The sequence below is a fragment of the Bubalus kerabau genome, chromosome 1, assembly GCF_029407905.1.
Source record: "Bubalus kerabau isolate K-KA32 ecotype Philippines breed swamp buffalo chromosome 1, PCC_UOA_SB_1v2, whole genome shotgun sequence".
Lineage (NCBI taxonomy): Eukaryota > Metazoa > Chordata > Mammalia > Artiodactyla > Bovidae > Bubalus > Bubalus kerabau.
Window position 1 is genome coordinate 94,680,364 of NC_073624.1, and position 26,120 is coordinate 94,706,483.

General features: G+C 53.4%; 2 protein-coding genes across 2 annotated transcripts; both read left to right on the forward strand.

Annotated features, from left to right (window-relative positions):
• Window positions 1–1,883: 1,883 nt before the first annotated feature.
• ATG101 (autophagy related 101) lies at window positions 1,884–7,487 on the forward strand. The gene is made up of 3 exons (XM_055583834.1): window positions 1,884–2,340; window positions 4,876–5,203; window positions 6,783–7,487. The coding sequence occupies exons 2-3, from the start codon at window positions 4,952–4,954 to the stop codon at window positions 7,185–7,187; spliced, it is 657 nt and encodes a 218-aa protein (XP_055439809.1). The 5' UTR covers window positions 1,884–2,340; window positions 4,876–4,951; the 3' UTR covers window positions 7,188–7,487.
• Window positions 7,488–9,909: 2,422 nt separating this feature from the next.
• On the forward strand, window positions 9,910–10,185 carry SMIM41 (small integral membrane protein 41). The gene has a single exon (XM_055566346.1). It carries the CDS (start codon window positions 9,910–9,912, stop codon window positions 10,183–10,185), a length of 276 nt encoding a protein of 91 aa, XP_055422321.1.
• The last annotated feature ends 15,935 nt before the right edge of the window (window positions 10,186–26,120 follow it).

The window sequence follows — 26,120 nt, forward strand, 5'->3', positions numbered from 1 at the left end:
TCTTTTGTGACCCCATGGATTATAGTCTGATAGGCTCCTCTGTCCATGAGATTTCCCAGGCAAGAATCCTGGAGCGGGTTGTCATTTCCTTCTCTAAGGGATCTTCTCCACCCAGGAATTGAACCCATGCCTCTTGCATCTCCTGCATTGGTAGACAGATTCTTTACCACTGAGCCACCAGGGAAGCCACACTAAGTCTGTGATTCAAATGTTTTTCTTCCAGAAACACCCTCATGGACACACTCAGAATAATATTTGACCAGATGTCTGGGCACTCTGTGGCACAGTCAAGTTGACGCATAAAATATCCCATCATAGCTTGTCACTCTGTATCACTGGGCCTCAGTTTCATTATCTGTAAACTGGGGAGAAATTGTACTTAATTTCCAAGGCAGTTGGAGACATCAACACACTAGTGCATGTGAAGTGCTAGTGTGGTGCCTTGTAAAGCTCTGCTGCTGCTAAGTCGCTTCAGTCGTGTCCAACTCTGTGCGACCCCATAGACGGCAGCTAACCAGGCTCCCCCGTCCCTGGGATTCTCCAGGCAAGAACACTGGAGTGGGTTGCCCTTTCCTTCTCCAACGCATGAACGTGAAAAGTGAAAGTGAAGTCACTCAGTCGTGTCCGACTCTTCGTGACCCCCTGGACTGCAGCCTACCAGGCTCCTCCGTCCATGGGATTTTCCAGGCAAGAGTACTGGAGTGGGGTGCCATTGCCTTCTCCTTGTAAAGCTCAGTGACAGGTAATTCTGACGATGGTGATGTCAGGACAATGGCAGTGAAAGCTCCTGAGATGAGCGTGTCAGGGCACAGAGTACCTCCAGTCACTCCCCACAGTCTCCGGCAGTTGGTGGAAGTTAGGCTGTTTTTCTATTTTCCTGGCCATGCCGCATAGCATATGGCATCTTAGTTCCCTGACCAGGGATCGAATCAGCGTCCCCTGCAGCAGAAGAGCAGAGTCTCTACCACTGGACCACCAGAGAAGTCCCTAGGCTCTTTCTTCCCCCTCCCCAGGGCTGGTTCTAATCGCCCTGGTTCTCCCTCCTTTGCCTTCTCACAGATCCTCCCCTCTCAGTAGTTCATCCTGATTCCCTTCCGGTTAAGTCCAGGCTCTAGAGGAGGATGTTGGCCTGTCAGGCCGGCTACTTTCTCCTTCCCCAGGCCCCGTTTATAAAGGAGGAAATCAGAAAGGATGAATGACATCAAGAGGCCCATACAGAGGCAATGGCAGAATTACAAGCTTTACAAGAACAGTCACCAGACTGGTCATGGCAGAGCACCAAGAAGTGCTCCTGTGTGAAGATAACCGAGTAAGGTTAAGCCCCCTTTGCCTGGTATCTTCCAGTATGCACATTGAACCAACTAAAGTTTTCCCACTCGGAACACTGGCCTGAGCTCATCTCCAGGGCACCTCTCCAAATGCCATGTCCCTCATCTTAGGGGATTGGTACCTCTTCCAGTCCTCTGAGACCAGAATTGGGGACCACGTCTCGGTCCCAGGGGTGGCCTCTGCCGATGACTCCTCTCCGCCTAGGGAGGCAGCACAGAGCTCGTCAGGTTCCTCCTTCCCTCTCATCTCTATGGCGGAAGTGAGTTGTTCCAGCCGAAACACAACAACATCCTCGGCGGTGGGGTTAAATGGACTCGTCCAAACAAGGGGGCTACTTCTTACCATCAAATCTTAAAATCAGAGACATAATCCAGAAGAAAGCAATATTCAAAATATAGAGCACCATGGGGTGGTCTTTGTCCGCTGGTGTGGAGGTGGAACGGTCCGGGCGGCTGCACTGGTGTCAGGGCTCGGCCAGCTGTGCTCGCGCCCCCGCCGGAGGCCGATGGAGCAGGTGGGACCGGCCGGGCTCGCAGGGGCGGGCCTTTCCGGCGCCGGCACCGCCTCTTGCCGAGGTGATCTGGTCTCCTCGGGGAGGGCCGTTTCTTGCCCCGCGGGTCCCAGACAGGGATTCTGGGAGGTGGGAGACAGTTCTAGCCGTGTGGCCCTTGTTCTGTGCGAGCGCGGGCGCGCCTCGAACTCCCGGGCCGGGCCAGGCTGGGCGCGGGGCTCCGCTGCTCCCGCGTCCCTGGACCGTGGAGGTTCGCCGGCACTGGCGGCGGGAGAAACTTAACCCGGACGGGAAGTCCTTCCTGCGTCCGACAGCGTCTCTCGATGCGGAGCCGAATAACTTTGTGTTTTTGCGTTCAGCCTGTCTCTTGCGGCTCGTGGCGCGCGGGGAGGTTTCGGCGTACCTGCGGAGATCGTACCTGCGGAGGACGTACCTGTGCGTGAGGAGGAGAAAGGGCAAGATCCAGCCTGAGTGACCCGCTGCCAGCCTCTCCGCGTAAGGTGAGGCTGGGGGAGACCCTGTGCTCCGGCCTTACCCAGAGGAGGCATCAGTCAGCGTCTGCCCCGGTACTCTGCAGAACTGGGCCTTGGGGGCACCGAAGCGACGAGACTTCCCAGGCACTGCCCTGGCAAAGTCCCCTGCTCACGGGTGGTCGAGAGTGAGGGAGCAGACAAGCCCATCGCAGAGCAAAGGTGGCCGCGTTGGGAAGGAGGCTGGGGTTGGTTCGTGTTGACTTCCTGAAGAAGTGGAATCTTGAATAGCACTGAGAATGAGGGAAGAACCTGGATTTGGGGCAAAAGTGAAAAGAGGGGTGGCCTGTTTGACGGTTTGTGGGGGATACCAGAGGGGGTTTGTGGAAGAAAAGAGAGTTGGACCAGAGCTGGGAGTTTTCCGATGGGAAACTGCTGGATGGAATTAGACTAGAGGGCAGAAATGAGCAAGAAGCCCTGCTCATCCTAAGAGTATGTATAGGATAAATCAGTCCAGCAGTCTTTTCAGGATGAATTGAGCAGTTGCTGTGTGCTCGGAACCAGGTATACTGATGCCACTGATGAATAGGATACAGTCCCTGCCATTAAGGAATCGTCTGCTAGTAGGAGAGACCAGACAAGATTAACACCTGTGAAAAGATAAGATACAAGTAGTTTTGGGCTGATTGCCAGTGAGAGGCAGAGCCAGCTTGATCTACGAGTGGTCTGTGAACTGCCTGCCTGACTTCAAGGGCAAAGAGACAAACCAGTACACTTTGAAGAGAGTTGCCCACCCCTGAGGAATTAAGATGTGATGTGAAGCTGGAATGTTTATGGGGACTGGAGACCTTTTACCTGTAGAAGGAGTAAGGGGGTGATGGCAGAGTTGCCTTTGAATATCTGAAAGGCTCCTTTGTGGGAAAGGGGTGGGACTTATTCTGTGTGTGACTCTTGATATCAGAATTAAGATTAGCATTTTAAAGCACTAAGAGACAAAGTCCTTCCATAGAGGGAGTCTCTGAGTAGAACTTTGAAAAGACTGGAATGACCTGCTGGGAGAGGTGGTAAATTCCCTGTCAAGGGAGGTGTGTAAGCTGAACCTTCTCAGCTAAGAAAGTTGACTGTTCCCTCTCCTTCTCAGCTCATATTCAGTTACTGATGAAGTTCTGGTCCTCAAGTCTGTTCTTCCCTTCCCACGCCCTCCACCAGTCCTGTCCTAGCCTTTCGTCATCTCTCAGCAATAATAACGTAGTAATTAGAGCAGGTCATACTGAGTGTTTAGTGCTTGCCAGGAACTGCTTCAGGTGCTTCACAGATGCTCACTCACCTTATTCTGGAGAGGACACCTTCAAGGTAGCTGTTGTGAATACCCCATTTTTATGGATTGGGGAACCTGAGGCACTTAGGGCTGAGGCAACATGCCCTTGATCGCACAGTGAGCTGATGAGACAGCTGGGGTTCCAGCCCAGGCAGTCTGGCTTTAGAGTCCCTGCTCTTAACCACCAGCCTGCTGTGTTTTACATGTGTTATTTTATTCCATATTTACAGATAAGAAAGTAGACTCAGAGGTTGAGTGATTGGCTTAAGGTCAGAGAGCAAGTTACTGGAGACCTGGGATTCGGACCCTGGGCCATTGGATGTGGAAACCCCACACTCTGCACATCACGCTGCCATGTCCCATTGCACTGTCTGGAAATGGCACGACTGTGGTGGCCTCTAACTGGACTCCTTGCCCAACCCTTTCTGCCTTAAATTGACAAGCTTTTTTTTTTATGTTTATTTATTTGGCTGCACCGGGTCTTGGTTGTGGCATGCAGGCTCTTCGATCTTTGCTGGGGCATGTGGAATCTAGTTCCTTGACCAGGGATCGAACCCGGACCCCCTGCACTGGGGGCACAGAGTCTTAGCCACTGGACCACCAGGAGAGTCCCTTAAATTGGCAAGTTTTTACCGCAGAGTCTGTGAGATTTGGTGTGTATGTGTCAGTCAGGTTTTCAAGTTCAGTCTTCTTAGCTTTCACTGACTTCTCAGAGCAGTCTGTGACCCCTCAAATAGTGACGAGCCATTCTTCATCTGTCGGCTGGAGCTAACTTTCTGATGCGCAGATTCAGTGTTGGACAGTGATGCGTGGACTCTTCACCACCCTCGGGACAGAGTCCAGATGCCTGGTCATTCAGGGTCCCAGGAGATCAGATTCCAGTCTTCCTTTTCTTCTCACTCCCGTCATGGCGTCTCACTACTCTGGTGAAGTTTACCTGCCTGTCTGTCCTCCATCCTGGCAGCTTCGCAAGGGCTGGGGCTGGCAGGGGTTCACAGTGAGCATGTGCCGTAAACCACACTGGATGCTGTCACGGAATTCAGGCCGGAGCTGGGTGTTTGGACTGGTAGCTTTGAGGCTCTCCCCGTCTCCCATCCCAAGAGTCTGTGGTCCTCTGCCAGCACGTGTGGCTACAGAGCGGAGAAGGGCCGTGATGGCAGGGGACAGGGCTGGGCCCTGAAGAATGTGAACAGGTGACACGCCAATCAGCAGAATGTGTCCACATTCTGACCTGGTTCCTCTTGCAGGGTGGCCCCTGGGTGGGGTGAAGCTCCATCGTCTTTCCTCTGGTCCCTGACCTCAGCGTGGGCCACCGACTGCAAGATGAACTGTCGATCGGAGGTGCTGGAGGTGTCGGTCGAGGGGCGGCAGGTGGAGGAGGCCATGCTGGCCGTGCTACACACGGTGCTCCTGCACCGCAGCACCGGCAAGTTCCACTACAAGAAGGAGGGCACCTACTCCATCGGCACCGTGGGCACCCAGGACGTGGACTGCGACTTCATCGACTTCACCTACGTGCGTGTCTCCTCGGAGGAGCTGGACCGCGCTCTGCGCAAGGTCGTCGGGGAGTTCAGGGTAAGGTGGGGTGCAGTGGGCGGCAGGTGGCTGCTGAGTGTCGTCACCTCCTTGCTGTTGGACCAGCTCACCGTTCCTAGGTGTGCATATCAGGTTCTTTCAGGTTCTCAGGAACAGGTGTGTTCAGAGCTCCTCAGGCTGGCGAGTGCTTGGTAGGGGGGTAGATGAGGGGGCCTTGTGAAAATACCAGCAAGAAGAGCAGGAAGCCCTTGGAGCACTGGCGGCCCAGGCCCCTTGGCTGAGCATCGCCTCTGCACTCTTGGCCTTTCTACTCCTCTCTGCTTCTGCTTCCATATTCGGGCCTTTCTCATACGAGATTCCCTGAGAGGGAGGGCTGCTGGGTTCAGGCAGTGGCTGTCCCAGAGAAGGGTCTTGTGGGCGGTATGGCAGGTGGACCTGTAGGGGCCAGGAGAAAGGTGGAAGGGACACGCCAGGCTGCTCACGTTGGTCATCTCAGGGTGGGAATGGAGGTGTGATATTTAATTCTGTCTTCATTCAGGGTTGCAGTGTTTCACTCTTTCAGCGAGTGCATATTTTTACAATTTAAAGTAACCAAGGGAATTTCTCTTAAGGTGCCCTTCCTGAGATTGGAGGAGGAGAGTTGTCCGTCTGGCTTCCATTCCATACACGTGTGATCCTCATAGCGGGTAGACTGTACCAGCCACAGGGTACTCCCCGCCCTCCCATCGCTCCAAGCCTAGAAAGGGCACGTTCATGAGTTTCCCAGTCCCCCTTCGGGGGAGGCAGTGGTGTTCAGACTCCTGTCCTCTAGATGCCTATGAGAGGCACACGAAACACAGTGGACTCTTAAGGGCATGGACTCTACCACCCACAAGTTTGTGATCTTGGGCAAGTGACTCTGCTCCTCTGGGCTGCAGTTTCACTATATGTAAATTTGGAATGAAAGCTGTACCCATCTCATAGGGTGTATGCACCACGAGGATTAAGGGAGTCAAATATGTCAAGTGCTGGAGAGCCATCACACAGGAGACACTGTAGGAGCGGTAGCTGTTGTTACTGTCAGCAGAGGGAATGGGAGCTTGGTTTGTCAATAAAGGAGAGACTTACTTCCTGATGGGCTGTTAAGGAGTTGAGGGAGGCATCCTTATCTTTGGGTTGACCCTAACTCAGAGAGAAAGGTAGAAAGGTGCTCTGGGGTCTTGGCTACACTGGGAGGAAGAGTGTGGGCCATCGCACCCCATGGGGGTCAGGCAGATTTATTAGACCAGGTGGCCCCATTCGCTTCTCCAAGAAGAAGAGGGAGACGCTCTAGATGTGGTCTGTCCTTCCCCTCCCAGCCTGCTCTCTTCCTTGGCTTCTGTCTCTCTATTCAAGGATCACCGGGCTTCTCTTGAGAAACTGTGAGTTTAGGTTGTCTTCAAGGGAATGAAGGAGGATTCTGCTTAAGAGGGGCCATTTGTGTCACTTTACACAAATCCTTTACTCTCTGGGTCTCGTTCCCTGCCCTCCCTGGAGGTCTGATAAAGAGAGTGATTCTTTGGGGCGTAGGAAGCTGGCCCTTGCAGGTGAGAACCCAGTGGAGGCCTTGGCCTGCTCACTCTTGCTCCTCCTTCCCCAGGATGCTCTGCGCAACTCCGGGGGCGACGGGCTGGGGCAGATGTCCCTGGAGTTCTACCAGAAGAAGAAGTCTCGCTGGCCGTTCTCCGACGAGTGCATCCCCTGGGAAGTGTGGACGGTCAAGGTGCATGTGGTGGCCCTGGCCACGGAGCAGGAGCGGCAGATCTGCCGGGAGAAGGTGGGGGAGAAGCTCTGCGAGAAGATCATCAACATCGTGGAGGTGATGAACCGGCACGAGTACCTGCCCAAGATGCCCACGCAGTCAGAGGTGGACAACGTGTTTGACACGGGCTTGCGGGACGTGCAGCCCTACCTCTATAAGATTTCCTTCCAGATCACCGATGCCCTGGGCTCCTCCGTCACTACCACCATGCGCAGGCTCATCAAAGACACCCTGGCCCTCTAGGTCTCTCCAGGGCCTCGGTGCTCCTTGATGGTTTATGGACCTTGGCTTCTGGGGATCGTACTGTTAGGCCCTTGGGGCTCTGGAACCCGCTCTGGGTCCTTGATGAGACTTGGAAGGGCCGCCCTGGCTTCCTCGTGGCGTGGTTGCCAGTCTCTGGTCGTCCTTGTCACCTTCACTGACGGTCAAGTCTGGCCTGCAATGTCTCTCCATACTCCTGGTTTCGGGGGGGGGGGCGGGGTTCCCCTTTCCTATACTGTACAGAGGAGGCATCACTAGGAGGGTGAATAAAGCTGAGAATGTGAGTTTGGGTTGAGCTGTCTCTCTGTTGACTGGTGTTATGCCCTGAAACATTTTAGCACTTTCTGGCAGAACTTCGAGGAACACATGAATATGTTGAGGGCATTATTCCAAGATGGGGGTGCATGATGGGATTGAAGATAGATTAAAGATTGATCTTGTACTTTGTTGGACATTCACATAAGCAGGTGTGACCACGGTCAGTCCCGTAAATGATGACACAGATCAGGATCTGCTGCTTTTGGATATGGCTGTGCTATTTCTCCTCCCTTGCTAAGGAAGCTATGACCTGCCTTTTATATTATCAGATGACCCCAAAGAATATCTCTCTGTCTCCATAGAGCACACACAGGCCCCCACTTGCACAGAAAGCTCATTTGACTTGGTGTCTTCTCCCTCTGGAGAGAGATTGGCCACCTTGAGATTGGTGTCCCGTGACACTTCTGGTTTGGGCTGACGTGGGCTTCTGTGGTGGCTCAGACAGTAAAAAATCAGCCTGCAATGCAGGAGACCTGGGTTCGATCCCTGGGTTGGGAAGATCCCCTGGAGAAGGAATGGCAACCCATTCCAGCATTCTTGCCTGGAGAAGTCCATGGGCGGAGAAGCCTGGTGGGCTACAGTCCATGGGGTCGCAAAGAGTCAGACATGACAGAGCAACTAACAGTTTCACTTTGGTATCTCACATCCATTTCTAGGCAAACATTGTCAAGATCAGTGTGCTTTTCATTGATTTATTCTTCCATATTTTACAATGCTTTTTGTTACACAGGGGCAAGCTCTAACTAAACTAAATGAACAGTGTGTAAGCAAGCAGCAGTGCTAAAGGAGAAATGGCCAGGGTCTGGGGGTCTTGTCCATGGTCCTGGAGCAGATAGGTGCCAGGATGGCCAGGAAGTGTTTGCACATTTTTCTCATTTCAGGCTGCTTTTTGGCCATGTGTTATTTCATGAGGAGTTTTGTGATGTCATACCCTTGGCCTCTGGGGCCCTGGTGAATTGGAGAACTCAGGAGGTTCTCAGGGTTTGGCGATGGGGAAGGCCCGTTGTCAGCAAGTCCTTAATGAGATGTGATCCTACCTGGCTTGCTGCAGTCTGGGTGGCCTTTTTCTCCTTGCTGCTGCTGCTGCTGCTAAGTCGCTTCAGTCGTGTCCGACTCTGTGCGACCCCATAGATGGCAGCCCACCAGGCTCCCGCATCCCTTAGACCAGCTCATTTCCTCTGAGGAGTTGGCTGATTCAGCTGGTCACTAACAGTGACTTTGTTTTAAACAGAGCTCAGGGTTGCTACAGGAGTTCTCAGGAGACCTGGGCAGGAGGGTCTTTCCTCCATCCCAGCTTCCCCAGACTTCGTGCTTTTCTGCAGCCAGGCTGTGCTCCAGACTTTCACCCTGGCTTGGCTGTGGAACACCCAGTTGGCAGCAGGCTCCCTTTAGTGGGCAGTTCAATAGCATCTCTATCCCCTTTGGCACTGTGACTTCCTAGGGGTAGGGGACTGGTTTATTCAAGGTTAGGACAGGAGCCCTCATGACTCAGATCTTTCCCCTTGATCTGTAACTCTCCTTGACCTCAGGCCTGAGCAGAGGAATGGGGGCAGGCCTTAAATTCCTCCTCCCCTCCATCACACCTGGGACCAGGGGTGTGCTGGCCCACTTAGCCAGACCCAGGAGGCTCCCAAGGGGGTGATGAGGCTATGCATCACTAAGGTTCTAGACACTGCTCATTTGCCTCCTGTCCCAGTGGCACCTAGGTCATTGGTTGTTTTTAGTAGCTAAGTTGTGTCTGACTCTTTTGACCCCATGGACTGTAGCCCGCCAGGTTCCTCTGTCCATAGGATTTCCCAGGCAAGAATGTTGCAGTGGGTAGCCAGTTCCTTTTCCAGGGGATCTTCTGACCTAGGGATCAAACCCACATCTCCTGCACTGGCAGACAAATTCTTTTCCACTGAGCCACCAGGGAAGCCCAAGCAGCATTTAACTTTGGCCCAGGGACAGAACGCCTAGGAGCAGGGATGGCCCTTGCTTGTCCTGTGTCTTGCTCAGTGGGGGCAGCACCGTGGCCAGCACCTGGAATGTGGTCTAGAATGGCTTAAGGGTTCTGAGAGGGCTATCTCCTGACCTTTTCTAAGGGGGAGGGTAAGCCCTGAGGACAGGACTCCTGGCTTTGTCTGGTTGGGTGCATGGGCCGGTTCACATGAGTGGGCGTGTGGGCCTTTGGGTTGAGAAGTACACCGGCCCCTGGGATTCTGGGCGGTAGCTACCAGCCCTTTGTCTAGAAAGAGGCTCCTCGCTCGCCGCCAGGGGTGGGGGCGCAGGGCGCCTGGGATCCGCCCCTTGAGCCCCTCCCCGACGCAGCCGCCGCCCACCCGCCGGCCTTGGGCTCCAGCACATCTGGCGGTCCTCAGCGCATCTGGGCAGCCGGCGCCGAAGCATGAACAGCTCGCAGGCTGGCGCCACAGCCCGGGGCGCCTGGCAAAGCTCCTGCTGCAACCAGTCGGGGGTGCCGCCGGAGCCCCCCGAGGGGCCGCGCGCCGTGCAGGCGGCGGTGCTGGGCGTGCTGTCGCTGCTCGTGCTCTGCGGGGTCCTCTTCCTGGGCGCCGGCCTCCTGCTCCGCGCCCAGGGTTTAACAGCGCTGCTGGCCCGAGAGCTGCGCTCGTCCCGGGAGGGCGAGCCCGGCGGCGCCAGCGTCGATGACGACGACTCCTAGGCGCCCGGCTGCGTTCGGGGGTCGCGGCCTCCCGGCGGTCCGTGGACTCCATGCCAGACTTTGAGGGAGCGGGCCCCCAGCACCCGACGTCTGCAGCGGGGAGCCTACCGCGATGCTGGTGCGCTCGCACAGGTGAGAGTGCGCACAGGTGAAAGAGACGCAGCCATCCCAGGCCCCCGGCTTCTTCTTTCTCCCCTCCTCTCCTTCCGGAAGCCTTTCCCCCCGAGAGGAGATTCGAGTAAGATTCCTCACTGTGGCCTCCCTCTCGAGGCAGGGATGGGGGTATGGGTTGAGTTTTAGGACAGAACCAGGGGCCTGGATGACCCTGGGGGATGGAGAGGTGTGCTGCCCCCTCCCCCTCAGGTTGGGGGGAATGCACGTGGCCCAGAGCAAGCAGCTTTGGGGTGTGCTTGTGGGGGTAGGTGACAAGGTTCCTAACAGCCGGGAGGCCTCAGAAGCACGTTGCTCCAGGAGGCTGGAGCTGAGGATTCCCAGCTGTAGGGGCTCCATCTGGCTCTCCTGCCTCTCTCTCCCCAAGGACAGGAACCATCTGGAGGGAAGGGCCTGGGTGGCCTAAAGACAAGGTAATTCTAGGCCAAGGCTGTCTCAGGCCGAGCCACAGGGGCCAGTGAGGGAACCCTTCTCTGCCCTTCTCTATTTAGCATCGCGCCTAGGGGTTCCTGGGAGGTTTTTGTGGGTGTGCCTGTTCACTGGAGGTGCCTCTGATCTCTCTTGCCCCTTCCACTGTAGAGCCCTGCTCCTGTCTGCCAAGGCAGAGGCAGGGTCCTGGCTGGCCCCTGAGAGGGGAGGGCTGGGTGTGTGAGGAGGGGCCAGTGGGGGTGAGGGGCCTGAGTGGGCAACATGCAGCTAAGCAGCTGTGAAGGCGACGACGTGTGATCCCTCTGCAGAGGAGCCCAGGATTTGGTGTTAATCCCGGGCAGCTGTGCCGCACTGGACTTGCTGAGCTGTGGACTTCTCACCTCAGGCACACCGCCCCCACCCCCTTGGAGAGACGGCTGGCCAGGGCAGTGAGGGGTGTGTGTGACTGCTCCTGGCCCAAGGGCAGTGGGGCTGGGCGCAGGGACATTCCCCACCGCCCTTTGCTGTGTCCTGGGGGAGGGGCTGGAACTCCTTCTCTTTACGGTATCCAGTTCACCTGCCCCCTTGCCCACAGCATTCTGCTGTATTTTCCATCCTGTCTCCCATCTCCAGCTTGTGCACTTTCCTCCTTCTCCAGCTGGGCCAGAGTCTCCATGTCTGCTGTGAGGCCTTCATTTTACAAATGGGAAAGCTCAGAGGGAAGAAAGTGACCTGCTCGAGTGAATGCCAGAGCTCAAACTGGACCCTGGGGCTCTTGATTGATTTTGAGCTCCGGTGGGGAGTGGTATCCCTGAGCTTTGGGTTGCCCCTTTTGCTCTGTTCTCTCTTGCCCTGATTTCTCACCACTCTTTGAGATGCTGATGCAAAATATGACCTCTCTCCCCAAAAGAATGAACCTTCACACCACACATATGGCATATGGTTTCTGGGACTGGCACCCCAACTCTGCCTCCCCCTCAGTGTCCTCTCTCCCATCCCTGCTCCCCCGCAGCCTTGCTGGATACCTTCTTGCTGCTGCGAATGGCCTCCCAGGTGCCACAGCAACTCCCAGGTAGCTGGGCTCAGCTTTTCTGGCCTGAGCATGAGGGTGGGGTGAGCTCAGAGGGTCAGCTGGAATATACATTTAAGGAAATCCAAGTGGACAGGGCAGAGGGGCCAGAGGTCAAGATGATGACTTGGATTGGCCTTTGGGTTCAAGTCTGGGTGGTGTTAGGGGTGTAGGGAGATCTGATGGCAGGAAAGGCTGTCCCCCAGCGTCGTGGTATCAGCTCACACCCAGGCAGGGCTGGGGACGGTGCAGTGGGGTGAAGAAGAGGGGGTAGGCAAAGACTTTCTTCATCCAACTTCCTGTCTTTGCTGTCCCTTCAGCTCAGTGCCTGGGAAGCTGGCCCATGGTGTGTGCTGTGGAGGACCTCAGTGTTCCTGGAGGAAGAGCCTGAGACGTTTGCTGAGAAACTCTGACCCTGGTCAAGGCTGTCAGACTGAATGGGGAGGGAAAGAATTCAGAAAATTGGGAAATGGGTGTTGTTGTCACGCCATCTGTCAGGCTCGGCTTGGGAGTGGCAGGGATGATGACTGCAGGTTGGTGTGCCATGGGGTGAGGCCAGGCATTTGGATCCCAACAAGCTCCATTAGCCTGTGCTATTCTTGATGGAAAGGCTGGGTCCACACATGCGTGGTTGGCTTACTCTTCCTCTAAACCCCGAGTCTCACCCTGAGGTGGAAAGGACTGTCATTCCTTGGCTCCCTCTCCAGCAAGAACGGGGGCGGCTATCTATTACAGATTCCCGAACCTCGCATGGTGTGTCTCCCAGAACACTTTCCTTCAGTCCTACTGGCCACACAAGGAACCTTTGATCCCCATACAGTACAGATGACAGCCTGGGAAAAACCTGGACTGTGGTGAGACCTCAACCTGGGATTCCTGCACACAGCTGCTTCCTCTGACCTGCTCCATCCAACCTCCTGAAGTGCTCATGGTATGGGCCTGGGTGGTCAGCCCCCCAGGAAAGAATGGGCCTCCTGGCAACTGTTGTGCGTCCTGGGCACTGAAGTGGCCACACCCTCAGGATGCTCAGTGCTGCAGACGCTGACAGACTCGTGCCTGCTGGGCCTGGTCCCATCTCTGGTGCTGGGTCTGACAGGCTAGTGACTTGTCCCTGCTGAGGGTGGTAGGCCAGTGTCCCAAATGTGAAGGTCTTGGGTGCCCCAGCAATGCCTCATCACTGCCCCATCACTTCCTGTGGCTTGTTATTAAATATGCTGGTAATGTAAAGTTGGCATATACAGTCAGTGTTTCCAGCTCCTGGCTCTTGGAATTAGTGGTAACCCTGGGCCAGTGGTAAAGAACCTGCCAGCCAGTGCAGGAGACATAAGAGATGTTCTTGCCTGGAGAATCCCATGGACAGAGAAGTCTGGTGGACTCATACAGTTGCAAAGCGTTGGACATGACTGAAGCGACTTAGCACGCAGCATGTTGGGTCCACTCCAGTTTGGACTGTTTCTGGCAGATCCTGAAATAGCAACCCCAGCCACAGCCCCTCTCCCTTGGTCTCTTCTCAGCTAGCTTTTCCCTCTCCACACCCAGCTCCACATCTCCTGGTAGGTAGGAGGTGGGGCAGTGACTCTCCCACCGACACTCTACTGCCTCCCTGTGGTCAGTGTGGGCAAGATTGCCGGGAGAAATACCAGTAACCCTAACAGCAAAATGTGAAGAGGAACTAAAGAGCCTCTTGATAAGGTGAAAGAGGAGAGTGAAAAAGCTCGCTTAAAACTCAGCTTTCAGAAAACTAAGATCATGGCTTTCGGTCCCGTCGCTTCATGGCAAATAGATGGGGAAACAATGGAAACAGTTACAGACTTTATTTTCTTGGGCTCCAAAATCACTGTGGATGATGACTGCAGCCATGAAATTAAAAGTCGCTTGCTCCTTGAAAGAAAAGCAGTGACCAATCTAGACAGTGTACTAAAAAGCAGAGACATTACTTTGCCAACAAAGGTCTGTCTAGTCAAAGCTATGGTTTTTCCAGTAGTCATGTATGGATGTGAGATTTGGACCAGAAAGAAGGCTGAGCACCAAAGCATTAATGCTTTCGAACTGTGGTGCTGGAGTAGACTCTTGAGAGTCTAAAGGAACTCAAGCCTGACTTCATTGGAAGGACTGATGCTAAAGCTGAAGCTCCAGTCCTTTGGCCACCTGAGGTGAAGAGCCAGCTCTTTGAAAAGACCCTGATGCTGGGAAAGACTGAAGGCAGGTGGAGAAGGGGATGACAGAGGATGAGATGGTTGGATGGCATCACTGATTCAATGGACGTGAGTTTGAGCAAACTCTGGGAATTAGTGAAGGACAGGGAAGCCTGGTGTGCTGCACTCCATCAGGTTGCAAAGAGTCGGGCACGACTGAGTGACTGAACAACAACAGTTAGGGGTCTGATCACAGTTTGGCCAGAGCTTGTGCCTCAACGTGAGAGTGAATTTTGTGAGCATATGCATGGAATTCTATATTATAAACCTTCATGAATCTCAATCTCATCATCCCTAAAATGGAGGCAACAATGTCATAAGGATCAAATATATAGTGTGCTTGTCCATAGATAAAAGGCTTTCTACACTGTGATTATCGTGTGGTGATGTTTTTTTCTCCAAACCTGACCATCTCCAGAGAAAAGGTATAGAGTCACCCACCCTGTTTCTGGGAACATGTCATTTGTCTTTCCCATGAGCGTTTTTTTTTTTAACTTTTTATTTTGTATTCAGGTATAGCTGATTAACAGTGTTCTGATAGTTTCAGGTGAACAGTGAAGACAGAGAAGAAGATATATGACATCACTATCTATGACGTCACTATCTATGACATCACTTATATGTACAAACTAAAAAGAAATGATACAGATGAACTTACTTACAAAACAGAAAGAGACTCACAGACTTAGAGAACGAACTTATGGCTGCTGGGGGAAGGGATGGGGGAAGGGATAGTCAGGGAGTTTGGGATGGGTATGTACACACTGCTATATTTAAAATGGAAAACCAACAAGGACCTACTGTATAGCACAGGGAACTTTGCTCAATGTTATGTGGCAGCCTGGATGGGAGGGGAATTTGAGGAAGAATGGATACATGTATATGTATGGCTGAGGCCGTGAGTGTTTATTTATTTATATTTTCCTCTTTTTGGCTTTTTTTTTTAATAAGCAGTTACATTGCAGGCTCATTGTTAACATGTTCCACCAAACATCAAACTGGTGTTTCTTGAAAACAGGGTGGCTCCAGGTTCCCTGGTAATTGACAAGGTAGTCGCATGAGTGTTTATTGAATGACTGCTCTGTGCCAGGCCTGCTCTGGGGCTGGGGACGAGATGAATGAGACAGAGGCCCTGCCTTCAAGGAGCACGCAGTCCAGTAAGAGCACTGCTCACAAGACTGAAGTAGACAGTAGGAAGTGCCGAGTGTGGACAAAGCCAAGAGCAGAGAGTGACTGGCTTGGCTCTTAGAGGAAGGGGTACTGAATGAACATTTACCCGGCAAAGAAGGGGAGGAAGAAAATTCTGGGCAGAGACACAGAGGGGCATAGGACTGGAGGTGGCCTAGAGGCAGGTAGGTAGAGTAGGATGTGAAGGGGCGTGAGACCAGAGGGGTGACAGCCTGGACGGGAGAGTTTATCCTGGAGGCAGCAAGGGGTCTGGAGGGGTCTAGAGGGTTTTAAGCTGGAAATGACATGGTAAGATCTAGATCTTAGGGAATTGGGGGTAAGTCTGTGGGTGGGAGCAGGCTGGACGTAGAGAGACAGCAAGGAGGCTGTGGTCACAACCTGGCAAAAATGATGATGGCCTGGACTAAAGTGGAAAGAAAAGGGGACAGATCCAAGTGATGTTTGGGATTCAGGCTTTGGTCACTAGCTGGATGTGGAATGAAGTGGGGTGGAGGATGAAGCCCCAGCTCCTGGAATTAATTACGCAGGGGGTGGTGACGATCGAGGGGCTATGTTATCAGTTAGGATATTTTTGGTCTGAGTTTACAGGAAACCCTAAAGATATTTGGCTTGAGCAGAGGGTAATTAATTGGCCCACATAACTGCAGAGCCTAGGGGCAGTTCTGGCCTCAGGCCGGCTGTGACTCAGGTCTGACTGTGAAAGCAGCCCTGGCCTCTCTGCCTTCCATGCCTTGGTCTGCAGCCTCTGTCAGCCTCTGGCAGGGTGGTCTAGTGGTTGGGGCAAGGGCTTGAAATCTCGTGGCTGGACTTGAAAGCTGGCCCCACATTTCCTGGCTATGTGACCTGGGCAAGGTGCTTAATCCCTTGCAGTTCAAATCTCTCCTCTTTAGAGTGAGAAGCAGGGCGTACATGTAGAGAGCCTGGCCCAGTAAGAGTGCCTGTTATCAGCCTCAGCCTCCACCTGAGGCAGGAGGCATCTCAAGTTCAAATCTATCAGGGAAGGACAGGTCATCTCCCAGGTCTCTCAGGCCAAACCCTGCAGCAGTTCTGACTGTGTGCTAACCCTGGGGTCCTGTGTTGCTGGTATAGAATGTTCTAGGCCTAGGTCACATGCTCTGCTCAGACATCCCAGACCACAGGGCCCAAAGGAGAAGGATGTCTCCTCACCAGATCTAAGCCTGTGTTAGTTCTGGGGTGCACAGAGGCTGGGTGTCCGTAAACTGGCTCATGGGGGGCCATGGGCAGAGGGGTGGCGGATCAGTCCAGTTTGGGTGTGTTGAGTCTGAAGCACGGCAGCGGGGTCATCCAAGGTGTACAATTAGTGTATGGGGCTGGGGCTCACCAAAGAGACTTCCAGGCCAGGGTGTTGCTAGAGGCAGAAAATGGAGCTGTGGGAAGGGCCCAGGTAGGGCTGAGAAGAGAGGAGGCGAGCAGACCACCACTCAGAGGTGGGGCAGGGTCCTGGGAGGGAGCACGGGGAGCCAGTTCTCTTGGGAGTCAGGTGACAAAGGATTTCGGAACTGGGGAGTGTCCACGCTCCCCACAATTCTGGAGTCAGAAGGCTTCTTTCTGGACCACCTGGCTTCCCTGAGCTACCCACCCCCACTCCCACTGCCTTAAACCTGGGTGATGGGGAGGGGTGGGAGGAGCCCCCATAGAGAAGAAATTGGGAACATGGTCCCTCTGGGCTGGCAGACCCACTGTAGGGAGAGAGGTGGCTTTCTTTTCTTTAGTTTACTGCTCTGTATGTGTGAATGCTCTAACACACACACACACACACACACACACACACACACATGCACAGCTCACCTAGGCAAAACAAAACAACACAAAGCCCACACAAATGAGCTCATCTGACTCCACGGCTCCTGTGCCTCCCTTCCAAGTGCAGGGACTTCTGCACTTGCTGCATCCTGCTGGGCAGGCAGAGTTTGCAGCCACGTCCTCCATGCCCATGGTTCCTCTGTTTACCAGACCCCACAGGACCCTCTCCTTTGTCTGGTTGCTCTCTCTCTCCTCACATACTAACTGCTACTAACCGCAAACCACAACCACTTTCAACTCTGCCTCCACGCCCTGCCTCCCATCTCCCATACTCTGCTCAGATGCCCTCACCTCTTGCTGCTCACAAAAAGGAGGTGCCTTCAGACATGACTCCCTCCACTCTGTCCCCAGACCTCCTCTGGAGCCAGGGGCTTTCCATGTGTCCCCAGGAGAACACCACCCTCCCAACCCACCATACCACACACACACTGGATGCTGACTCCACCTCTGCACCGTACCCCCTTCACTTTAGTTTCTTTAATGCTCCTTTATCCCCTCCTTCTTTGCTGGCTCTAGCTTCAAAACACTCAGGTTTCTTCCACCTTAAAATAGCCCTTCTCTGCGCCTGGTGCGTGCACCTCCAGTAACTACCCCGTGTCTTGCTTCATATTTATAGCCAACCTTCTCCAAAGTTATCCACACTGGCTGTACCCCCTTCCCTCCCCCTGCCTCCTTTAACCCTCTCCCACCTGGCTTAGTCTACACTGGCACTTCCTGGTCAAGATCAACCCCAGGATGGTTGCTTGAGCCTGCTTGTCCGTTCTTTTCTCAGCTGCTCTCCTGGTCATTCATCCTGCTGCTGACTGCTCCCTCCTTCTCTCAGCGTCCCGGTGGCTTCTCCGACAGCTCCGGAAGAAGCTCAGAGAGAAGCTTGGTGACGTGCAGAGGACAGGCTGAGACGGTGGGCTCCAGGACAATACTGGGTCCACACCCTGGGTCTGCCACTCACTGGGTAACTGAAACCCTGTCCCTTGTCATTGAAGCGGATAACACTCACTTTGGGAAACTCCTGAGATGAAGTGGATTTCAGAGGGTGGGCCCAGGGCCCTGGAGCACTTGCCTGGGTTGAATCCAGACTCCCCGGCTCCCAGCTGCACGCCCTTGGGGAGGTCTCGCTTGGCCCTGTCCCTGCCTCAGCTCTCTCTGGGGGTCCTGTGCCAGCACCTCCTCTCTCTTTGCCCAAGGCGTGCATGCTGAGCGTTTCAGAATGGTCTGAGGGCTTCCTCTTTCCCTGCCCTCTTGCTCTGGGTGCTCCGTACCCTTTCCTGGCACTTAAATCGCCATATATAAACCATGGCTCTGAAAGCTGCAGCCCCAGCTGAACCTGGGTGCTGAAAGTCGCATTAATGCCTTGATCCATTCTGCAGTGATTTCCTCAGCAGCTAACTCTGGCAGCCGCTGGAGAACATGTCGTAAATGAGGGGCCCCTGCCACAGAGCCTACATTCTGGTGGAAGCGGATGTTTGATGGACCTGTGAGCAAATACATGAATAAGGTCACTGCAGATGGTAATACAACAGGGCAATGGGGAGGAGACCTGTGTGCTGACTTTAGGTGCAGATGGTCAGGGCAAGCCTCTCCAAGGAGGCGGCATCTGGGTCAAGACCTGGCCAGGAGGAGGATGCAGCCAGGCCAAGGGCTGGGGCACAGTGTTCCTGCCAAAGGGACCATGGGTCAAAGAGTCCTGCTGTGGGAATGAGATGGGCCTGTCTGAGGGACCGAAAAGAGGCTGGTGTGGTGGGAGCTTAATGAAGCAGTCGGGGAAGAAGGCCTGTGCTCCGGGTGTACCATCCTTGCTCCTGGCCTGACTCCTGGCTTGGGACCACCTCCTCCCCAGCAGGTGTCCTCAAACCGCCCCCCTCCTTCTCCTGCACAGCCCGACCACAAATGTAGTCCATTCTACCCCTTAGAAAGCTTTGCTCCGTCTCTGGCTGCTGGCCTTACCTTTCACCCAGCCCCCATGTCCATCGGTCCTTCGTGGCTCCCCCTTCTCCACAGGCACCAGAGTGGTTCTTTGACAAAGGGGTAGCCTGTCAAGCTATTGCCTGCCAGGCTGGAGTCCAAAACGTGGTCTGCAAGCTGTTGCCCTCTTGGGTCTCTACCCCCTCTCCTCATTGTCTCTGTCCACATTCCATCGTGTCCTCTGGGCCTCTGACCACCCTCCTCCCATTGCCCAGCTGGCCCCTTCTCCTCCTTCAGGCCCGGGGCTTCCTGTCCAGCAGTCCCACAGCTCCAGGCTCACCCCTGACAGTCTTCCCGCAAGTGTTCAGTTACACGTCCCGTGTCCCCTTGTCGGGTAATCGCTGCAAGAACAAGCCTGACTATTCATTCCCTGCTGCCTTTCCAGTACAGTTGTGGTGCTCGGCACATAGTAGGTGCTCAGTCAATACGTGTTGAATGAATGAAAGGTTGAGTTCTACAGAGAGGCTGTGGGAGGAGAGGATGGGGCTTCTCCTTGGCCCACCCGGCCCTCAAAGCTGCCTACCCACCCGTGCACCCACACGGGCACCTCGGCCTCACCCAGCAGCGTGAGCCTTGCCACCTGACATTCTCTCCGCCTCTGTCTTAGCCATCGGCCCCGACCCCCTCCAGCTCCCCCTGCCTGCTCCTGTTCTATTCCACCCGCTTGGCCCTTTGACCTGCGGGTGAAGGAGGCTGCTCCCCTGCCCCAGGCCTGGGCTCCTTCTTGACTCATTCGTTCTCACTTCTCAGATTACAGTAGCTTCTCTGGGAGTCGTCTGCACCCGAGATAGCCAGACCCTGGGTCTAGCCCCGATGCTGACCCAGATGGGGCAATTCCAGGTGATACAAAGTTCAAAGGTGGGCTCGGGTTGCTCGGGTAAGGGTGCATGGCAGGTGACTGGAGTTTCATTAAAGGGAAGTGTGTTGGAGGCTCATCCATGCTTCACAGAAGGTACCCAGAGGTGGAGAGGGAGAGGGAGAGGGAGAGGCAGCCACCCACCCAGTTTTCAGTGGGTACAGAAACCAAAGGTTTCATTCAGCCATTAACTCGTTCATTCCACTAAGGTCATAAAGCAGTGATCCCCAACCCCTGGGCCATGGACTGGTACCAGTCCCGTGGCCTGTTAGGAACTGGATCGCACAGTAGGAGGTGAGTGGCAGGCGAGCGAGGGACGCTTCATCTGTATGTACAGCCGTTCCCCACTGCTAGCATTACTGCCTGAGTTCTGCCTCCTGTCAGATCAGCAGGAACATTGGTTTCTCAGGGGAGCTCGAATCCTACTGTGAATGGCACCTGCGAGAGATCTAGGTTGCGTGTTCCTTATGAGAGTCATTCTGAAGCCAACACCCTCCCCACCTAGCCTGTGGAAGAATTGTCTTTCATGAAACCCGTCCTTGGTGTCAAAAAGGTAGGGGGCTGCTGCTCTAAGGACTTACCCCCATGCCAGGCACTGCTCTAGACCCTGAGGACGCAGCAGTGAGCAAAGCAGACAAAAGTCCCTGCTCCTTGCTGCTGGCCTTCTTGTGAAGGAAGGCAGATGATGAACACTACATGTAATATCAAATAGATATAAAATAGAATCCCGGATGTGTATTGGTTCTTAGAGCTTCCATAACCAAGTTGCTCAGGTCTAGAGGCCAGGCATCCAAAACTGAGGTGTTGGAGGGCCCTACTCCCTCCATGATCTTCCAGGAACCTTCCCTTGACTCTCCCAAGCTTGCGTGGCTTTCTGGCACCCTTTGGTATTTCTTGGCTGGTACCCACGTAACCCCAACTTCTGTCTTCAGTGTCTTGTGCCGTTTGCCACGGGACACCTGTGTGTCTGGCTCCAAGTGTCTTTCTTCTTAGAAAGACACCAGTCACATTGGAATAGGGGCCTCCCTAGTGCAGTGTGGTCTCACTTTAATTTGACAAATTACCTCTGCAGTGTAAATCGGGTCACGAGCCAGGTACTGTGGCTTAGGACTAAAGCACATCTCTTTTTGGGGGAGATACGGTTTATAACAAGTGGTAATAACGAAGCAGGGAGGGTGCACGGAGGGGGTGGGGGCAGGGTGGAAAGAATCAGTGAGGTCATGGGGAAGGTGACGTTTGAACGAAGAAGACTGGAGTGAGAAAGAGCGATAGAGCTAAGTGGGGAAAGGCCTCTGGGCGGCAGAGTAGTAGGAGCTGGCAGCCTGAGGAAGGAGCCCCCCACGCCCCCCAACCCTTGCCCCAAGTGGTTGAGGAACAGACAGCGGGGAGGCCCAGGGAGCAGGGCCGTGATGAGGACCGAGGTCAGGGCTAGACAAGGTGGGGGTGAGTGACAGGCTGACCAGGCCTTCCACAGAGACCCGGGACGTGCCCCCTCTCCCACGCTTTCTCAGGAAATCCCCAAAGAACATGCCCTACTCAACCAGAGAGCAACTGGGAAATGATGGAGCAGGGGTGAAGGAAGGAGAGTTCCCCCCAGGGGTGTTCAGGGAGACAGGGATGCCTGGGGGACTGGGCTCCTGAGCTCTCAGGCCCAAGCATCTGTTGACTGATGCTCTTCTCATCCGAGATGGCCAGCAACACAGCCTCTTCTGGAATACTGTCCGTGTCCCTGGCTGCCACCCTCCCCTGGCCCAGATCACACTGAACTTTGCTGGAGGCCGAAGATATCTCTATATTTTTATAATTTTATTTATTTATGGCTGTGCTGTGTATTTGTTGCTGCGTGGGCTTTTCTCTAGTTGCGGCAAGCAGGGGCTACTCTCTAGCTGTGGGGCACGGGCTTCTCCTTGTGGTGGCTTCTCTTGTTGCAGAGCGTGGGCTCAAGGGCAAGCAGACTTCAGCAGCTGTGGCTCCCGGGCTCTAGAGCGCAGGCTCAGTAGTTGCGGTGCACGGGTTTAGTTGCTTCGTGGCATGTGGGATCTTCCCTGATCAGGGATCGAACCCATGTCTCCTGCATTGGCAGGTGGATTCTTTACCACTGAGCCACCAGGGAAGCCCTTGAAGATATCTTTTAGCAAAGCATGCCATTAGGGTTCCAAGCTGTGGGGGTAACGTAACTCCCTCAACGTTACCGCATGAGGGTCCCTGGTGTTCTCGCCTCACTGTGCGCCCTCTGCGTTCTTCTCCGATCATCTCGTCTTGTGCAGATCTGCTCCTCCGGCTCCAGGCGCTGTCATGGAGGTGTTTGCAGCCTGGGCCTCTGTAGCCTCCACAGGAGGCAGGGGAGACCCCAAGGCTGTGCTAGCGTCTCTCTCCTCAGCAACCTGGACCCCTCAACCCTAAGACAGCGGCTCTTCACCCACAGTTAACAGCCCATGTGAACCCTCCTATTTTCATGGCTTTGAACCTCTTCCTTGCCAAGCAACAACCTAGCTAAAGGTAGATTTACCTCCTTCTTGGACTGGCTTTCATGACAAGAGCCACCCTCTCCGCCGGAAAGTTCTCTGCCCGAGCCATCTGCTCAAATGTCAGCTCCAGTAGCATAGGGATTTTTGCTGTTTCGTTCACTGCACACAGAAGGCTACGAGGAAATAGAGTTTGAACGAAAGGCATCGTCCCTTAAATTTTTTCTTTGATCACGGGGTGGGGAGGAGGGAAAAACTATAAATGGATCCTGGCCCCTTAGTTTTCTCAAGTGGAAGATGTGTTAGTTCCCAGCAATGTGCTAGAACTCAGCGGAGGCACCTGGGAGCTGGATCCTGTGATGTGCTTCTGGCACGTACAGGAGCTTTAGAGAAATGACAGCAAAGTTTAAGGGGGATAGTGGGCAGACTTTCAGCTATTGTCATATTCATCTTTTGGATTTAGCAGCAGTGAGGTTTTGTGAGGAAATCCAATAACTCCAAAATGCTTTCAATGCTGTTTGTTCTTTAGACTTCACTGTTTGTGGGTTTGCAAAAAAAAAAAAAAAGAGAGAGAGAGAAGAGCATTTCTTCCCCTGTATGCAAGCAGGCTGGAGAAGGCAGGGCTGTGTGACTGGTTGAAGATGGGAGCAGCATGTTCCAGTACCTGGAAGCTCGGTCCAGAGGCTGTGGATACAGCGGGAGCAGAACCCACCATTTCAAAGGCACAGGTGGCAATGAATAGGAACATCGCGCTGCCAGTCGGGTCCCAAATCTGAAAGTATCTTTTCGTTTAAAATGTCTTGATCAAGCGCCAAATGTTACAACAATTGTAGGAGAAATGAATTAAAAGTAGAAACAATAGTTTATCCTTTTGTCATTTGAGAGAAATTATGAATATTTCAAAACCATTTGGTGGGAACTGGGGACTGACACTCCAGTTCCCTTCCCCCCCAGTGGCTAAGGCGGTGTTTCTTAAAGTGGGTGTCATGGTTTTCCAGCTGCAAGGGACTTTAATTGGTGTTGCTTGAAAACAGGGTTCTGTGGTCTAATAAATTTGGGGATTATTGTGTTAGGCAAATTAAAGAGAGTTCTTTATTGCAGTTCTTGTAAGAGGCATTGCTATGCCAATATTATGATGAATGTAAGAGAAGCGCAGAGCACTTCCCAGCAGATTTGACCAAAGAATTGATTTCCCCCCCCCCTCTTTTTTTTAAAAGAAGCCTCCCATGGGATCACCATTCCAGCCAACAAAGCTCCAGGGAAACATTGAAAACCTTCCTTTTGGAAGAAAGGAAAAACTTTGGAAAAAACCATAGATCATGCCACTTTGGATCATGCATTTCTCTTACTTTGTCAGAACAACAGTATAAAATTAATTTTATTTCCAAGGACTGTAATGCCACATTACTAAATTTAAATTCACATTTTTTTTTTTTCCAAAGAGAGTTTTAAAAAACATTTCGGAACTACTACTTATGTGAAACAAATCTCTGCATGGAGCAATGGCCAAATATGTACAAGAATTTTGTACAGGATGAAAATGTGATGTCGGAATTTCAATTTGCCGCAGCTATTTTACCCAAAGTTCACCATGCTTTGTGGTTCTTGTGACATGATAGATCTTGGCTGGTTTCCCTTCAGCATGATTGTCATGAAGGAAGACCATTCCTTGAAGAGCTGCTTTGTCTGCTTTGGTTTGATCATTCTGTCCTGCCGGTCAGCTACCTTGTTGCCTAAAACAGATTGACTCAGAGATTGGGGTCAGCGGCCTGGGCTGTTGGCTGAGGAGTGGGGATGCAGGGGTGGAGGGCAAGGCTCAGAAGCTTGAAGGCCTGATGGGCAGGCTCCATGGGGGAAGTTGACTGCCCTGGTTGAGAGACTGGTAATGTTTTGTGGGATGAATCTGAGCCTACCCGGCTACGTCTTTTCACCATGTTATACGTTCTGAACGTAAATTTCTGAGTTGTAACTCTGGCTGCTGTGGTTATGTCTGGAGGTTGTCATGTTGGCTCTGTGGCTGGGCTAAAATAATGGAAGTGAAGAGATTCTGAATGAAATGTGTGGCAAAGTCACGTTGTAAAGGAGCCTGTGGGATCGCAGGACTGTTGTGAGTTTCTTTTGAAACAATCTATTGTAACTACCAAATATACTATTGGGGGATCAAATATAATACCAAGAGGGCTAGGCAGGAAAACTAGGGTGCCCTTCCAAGTGACCTGAGATTATTGTTGCATGAGGAATTCAGGCCTGATGGTGTCAGATCTTCTGATTGTTCAAGAAGAGATGGAAATCCAGATTTTGGGGGTAGTTTTTGGCTGTGCCATGTGGCATCTTTCCTGACCAGTGAGCAAACCCATGCCCCCTGCAGTGGAAGTGTGGAGTCTTAACTGCTGGACTGCCAGGGAAGTCTGAAATCCAGATTTTTCTATAAATTCTACTGATTTTAAAATGGAGGTTCCATTAAAGAAGTGGTGTGAATCAATCCCACTTCCACCTGTGGTCTAAGCTGGCCTGTGGGCTACCAGTCAGTGACCAGTGGTGACTGACAAATCTCTGTCCCCAGCGTTAATTCTTTCCTGAGCGCTGCAGCTACATACAGAACTGCCTACCAGATGTCCATACGCCTGGATGTCCCAAGGCATCTCAGTTTCCCATTGTCCAAAGTTGACCTTGTCATCTCCTCCATGCCTCTTCTTCCTGGGTCCCTGAGCTCACTGATGATACAGTAAGCCTCCCATCACCCAGGTCACCCTGGGAAGCCTCTTAACATCCATCTCTAGCGTCTGTACCCTCCTCTCCATTTCCTTGCCACTGTCTTTGGGTGCTTACCCTCTCTCACCTGGACCACTTCCATAGCCACTTAACTGGTGCTCCCTGACTCTCAATCTTTTCCCTTCCTGTGGAGCCGCACTGTGTGGACACCCCAGCCTTCATGCCTGGCCACCTTTGGTCCTGCAGCCTGGAGCCCCTTGTTTACATGCGTAAACCCGGGTTCAGCACAAACCCCACTCCTGTTTGTATTGCCCACCCCAGGGCCCCACACCTGCCTGCATCACCGTTTGTCTGTCTCTTTGTGAGTCCGGCTGTGCTTCCTTCCTGTCAGCACTGCCATGTCTAGCTCAGGAGTGGTGATTAGGGGTGCGATCAGAAGAGATGGGGGAACACCATCCTGAGAAGCACCTGGAGTTAACAGGAGGTTTTGCCTGCAAGGACACACCTTACTCACACTGGGATAAGCAGTAAAGAGGGATTATCAGCTCAACCAACTGGTCAGTGTGGAGGAAGGATGTGCCCCAGGGCTGGTTTGATGCAGGTTCAGCTTGTCAAGACCTGGGTAGTCAGTCTCTCTCCAGGCAGATGTGGTGCAGCATCCACCCGAGGCTGGCGCCCCCGTGTGGCCTAAGAGGGCACAACAGCCTCCTGGGCTGTGGCTTCCACATCCAGGTCATGCGAGAGAGAAGATGGTTTGGGAGGCTTTCCTAGAAGGGCGAGGAAGCCACTTTCCAAGGAGCCCGGCACAAGTGTCCTCGTCCCACGTTCCCCTTACCATGTTCCCCCGACCCCTGTGCCCCCTTTACGCATGCAGTGGTGGAAGAGAGGGAGGGCCATCTGTCTCAGCTTGATCTCCCCCGTCTAAGCCCCCAAACTTTGCAAATGTGGACATGCTCTTCCTCTGAATTTCATTTGTGTAAACTGGTCCCAGGGAGCGGCTTCAATTCTTCTGGGCTGGAACCACCAGCGACGGCACTGGTGAATGTCTAGCTCCCTCTAGTGGGGGTTCTGAAAAGGAACGGAAT

Bases quoted from the DNA above. Each gene is read 5' to 3' on its own strand.
- ATG101 (XM_055583834.1), top strand. From the start codon at position 4,952: ATGAACTGTCGATCGGAGGTGCTGGAGGTGTCGGTCGAGGGGCGGCAG. The intron at 5,204-6,782 runs GTAAGGTGGGGT...CTCCTTCCCCAG, and splicing joins AGGTCGTCGGGGAGTTCAGG to GATGCTCTGCGCAACTCCGG.
- SMIM41 (XM_055566346.1), top strand. From the start codon at position 9,910: ATGAACAGCTCGCAGGCTGGCGCCACAGCCCGGGGCGCCTGGCAAAGC.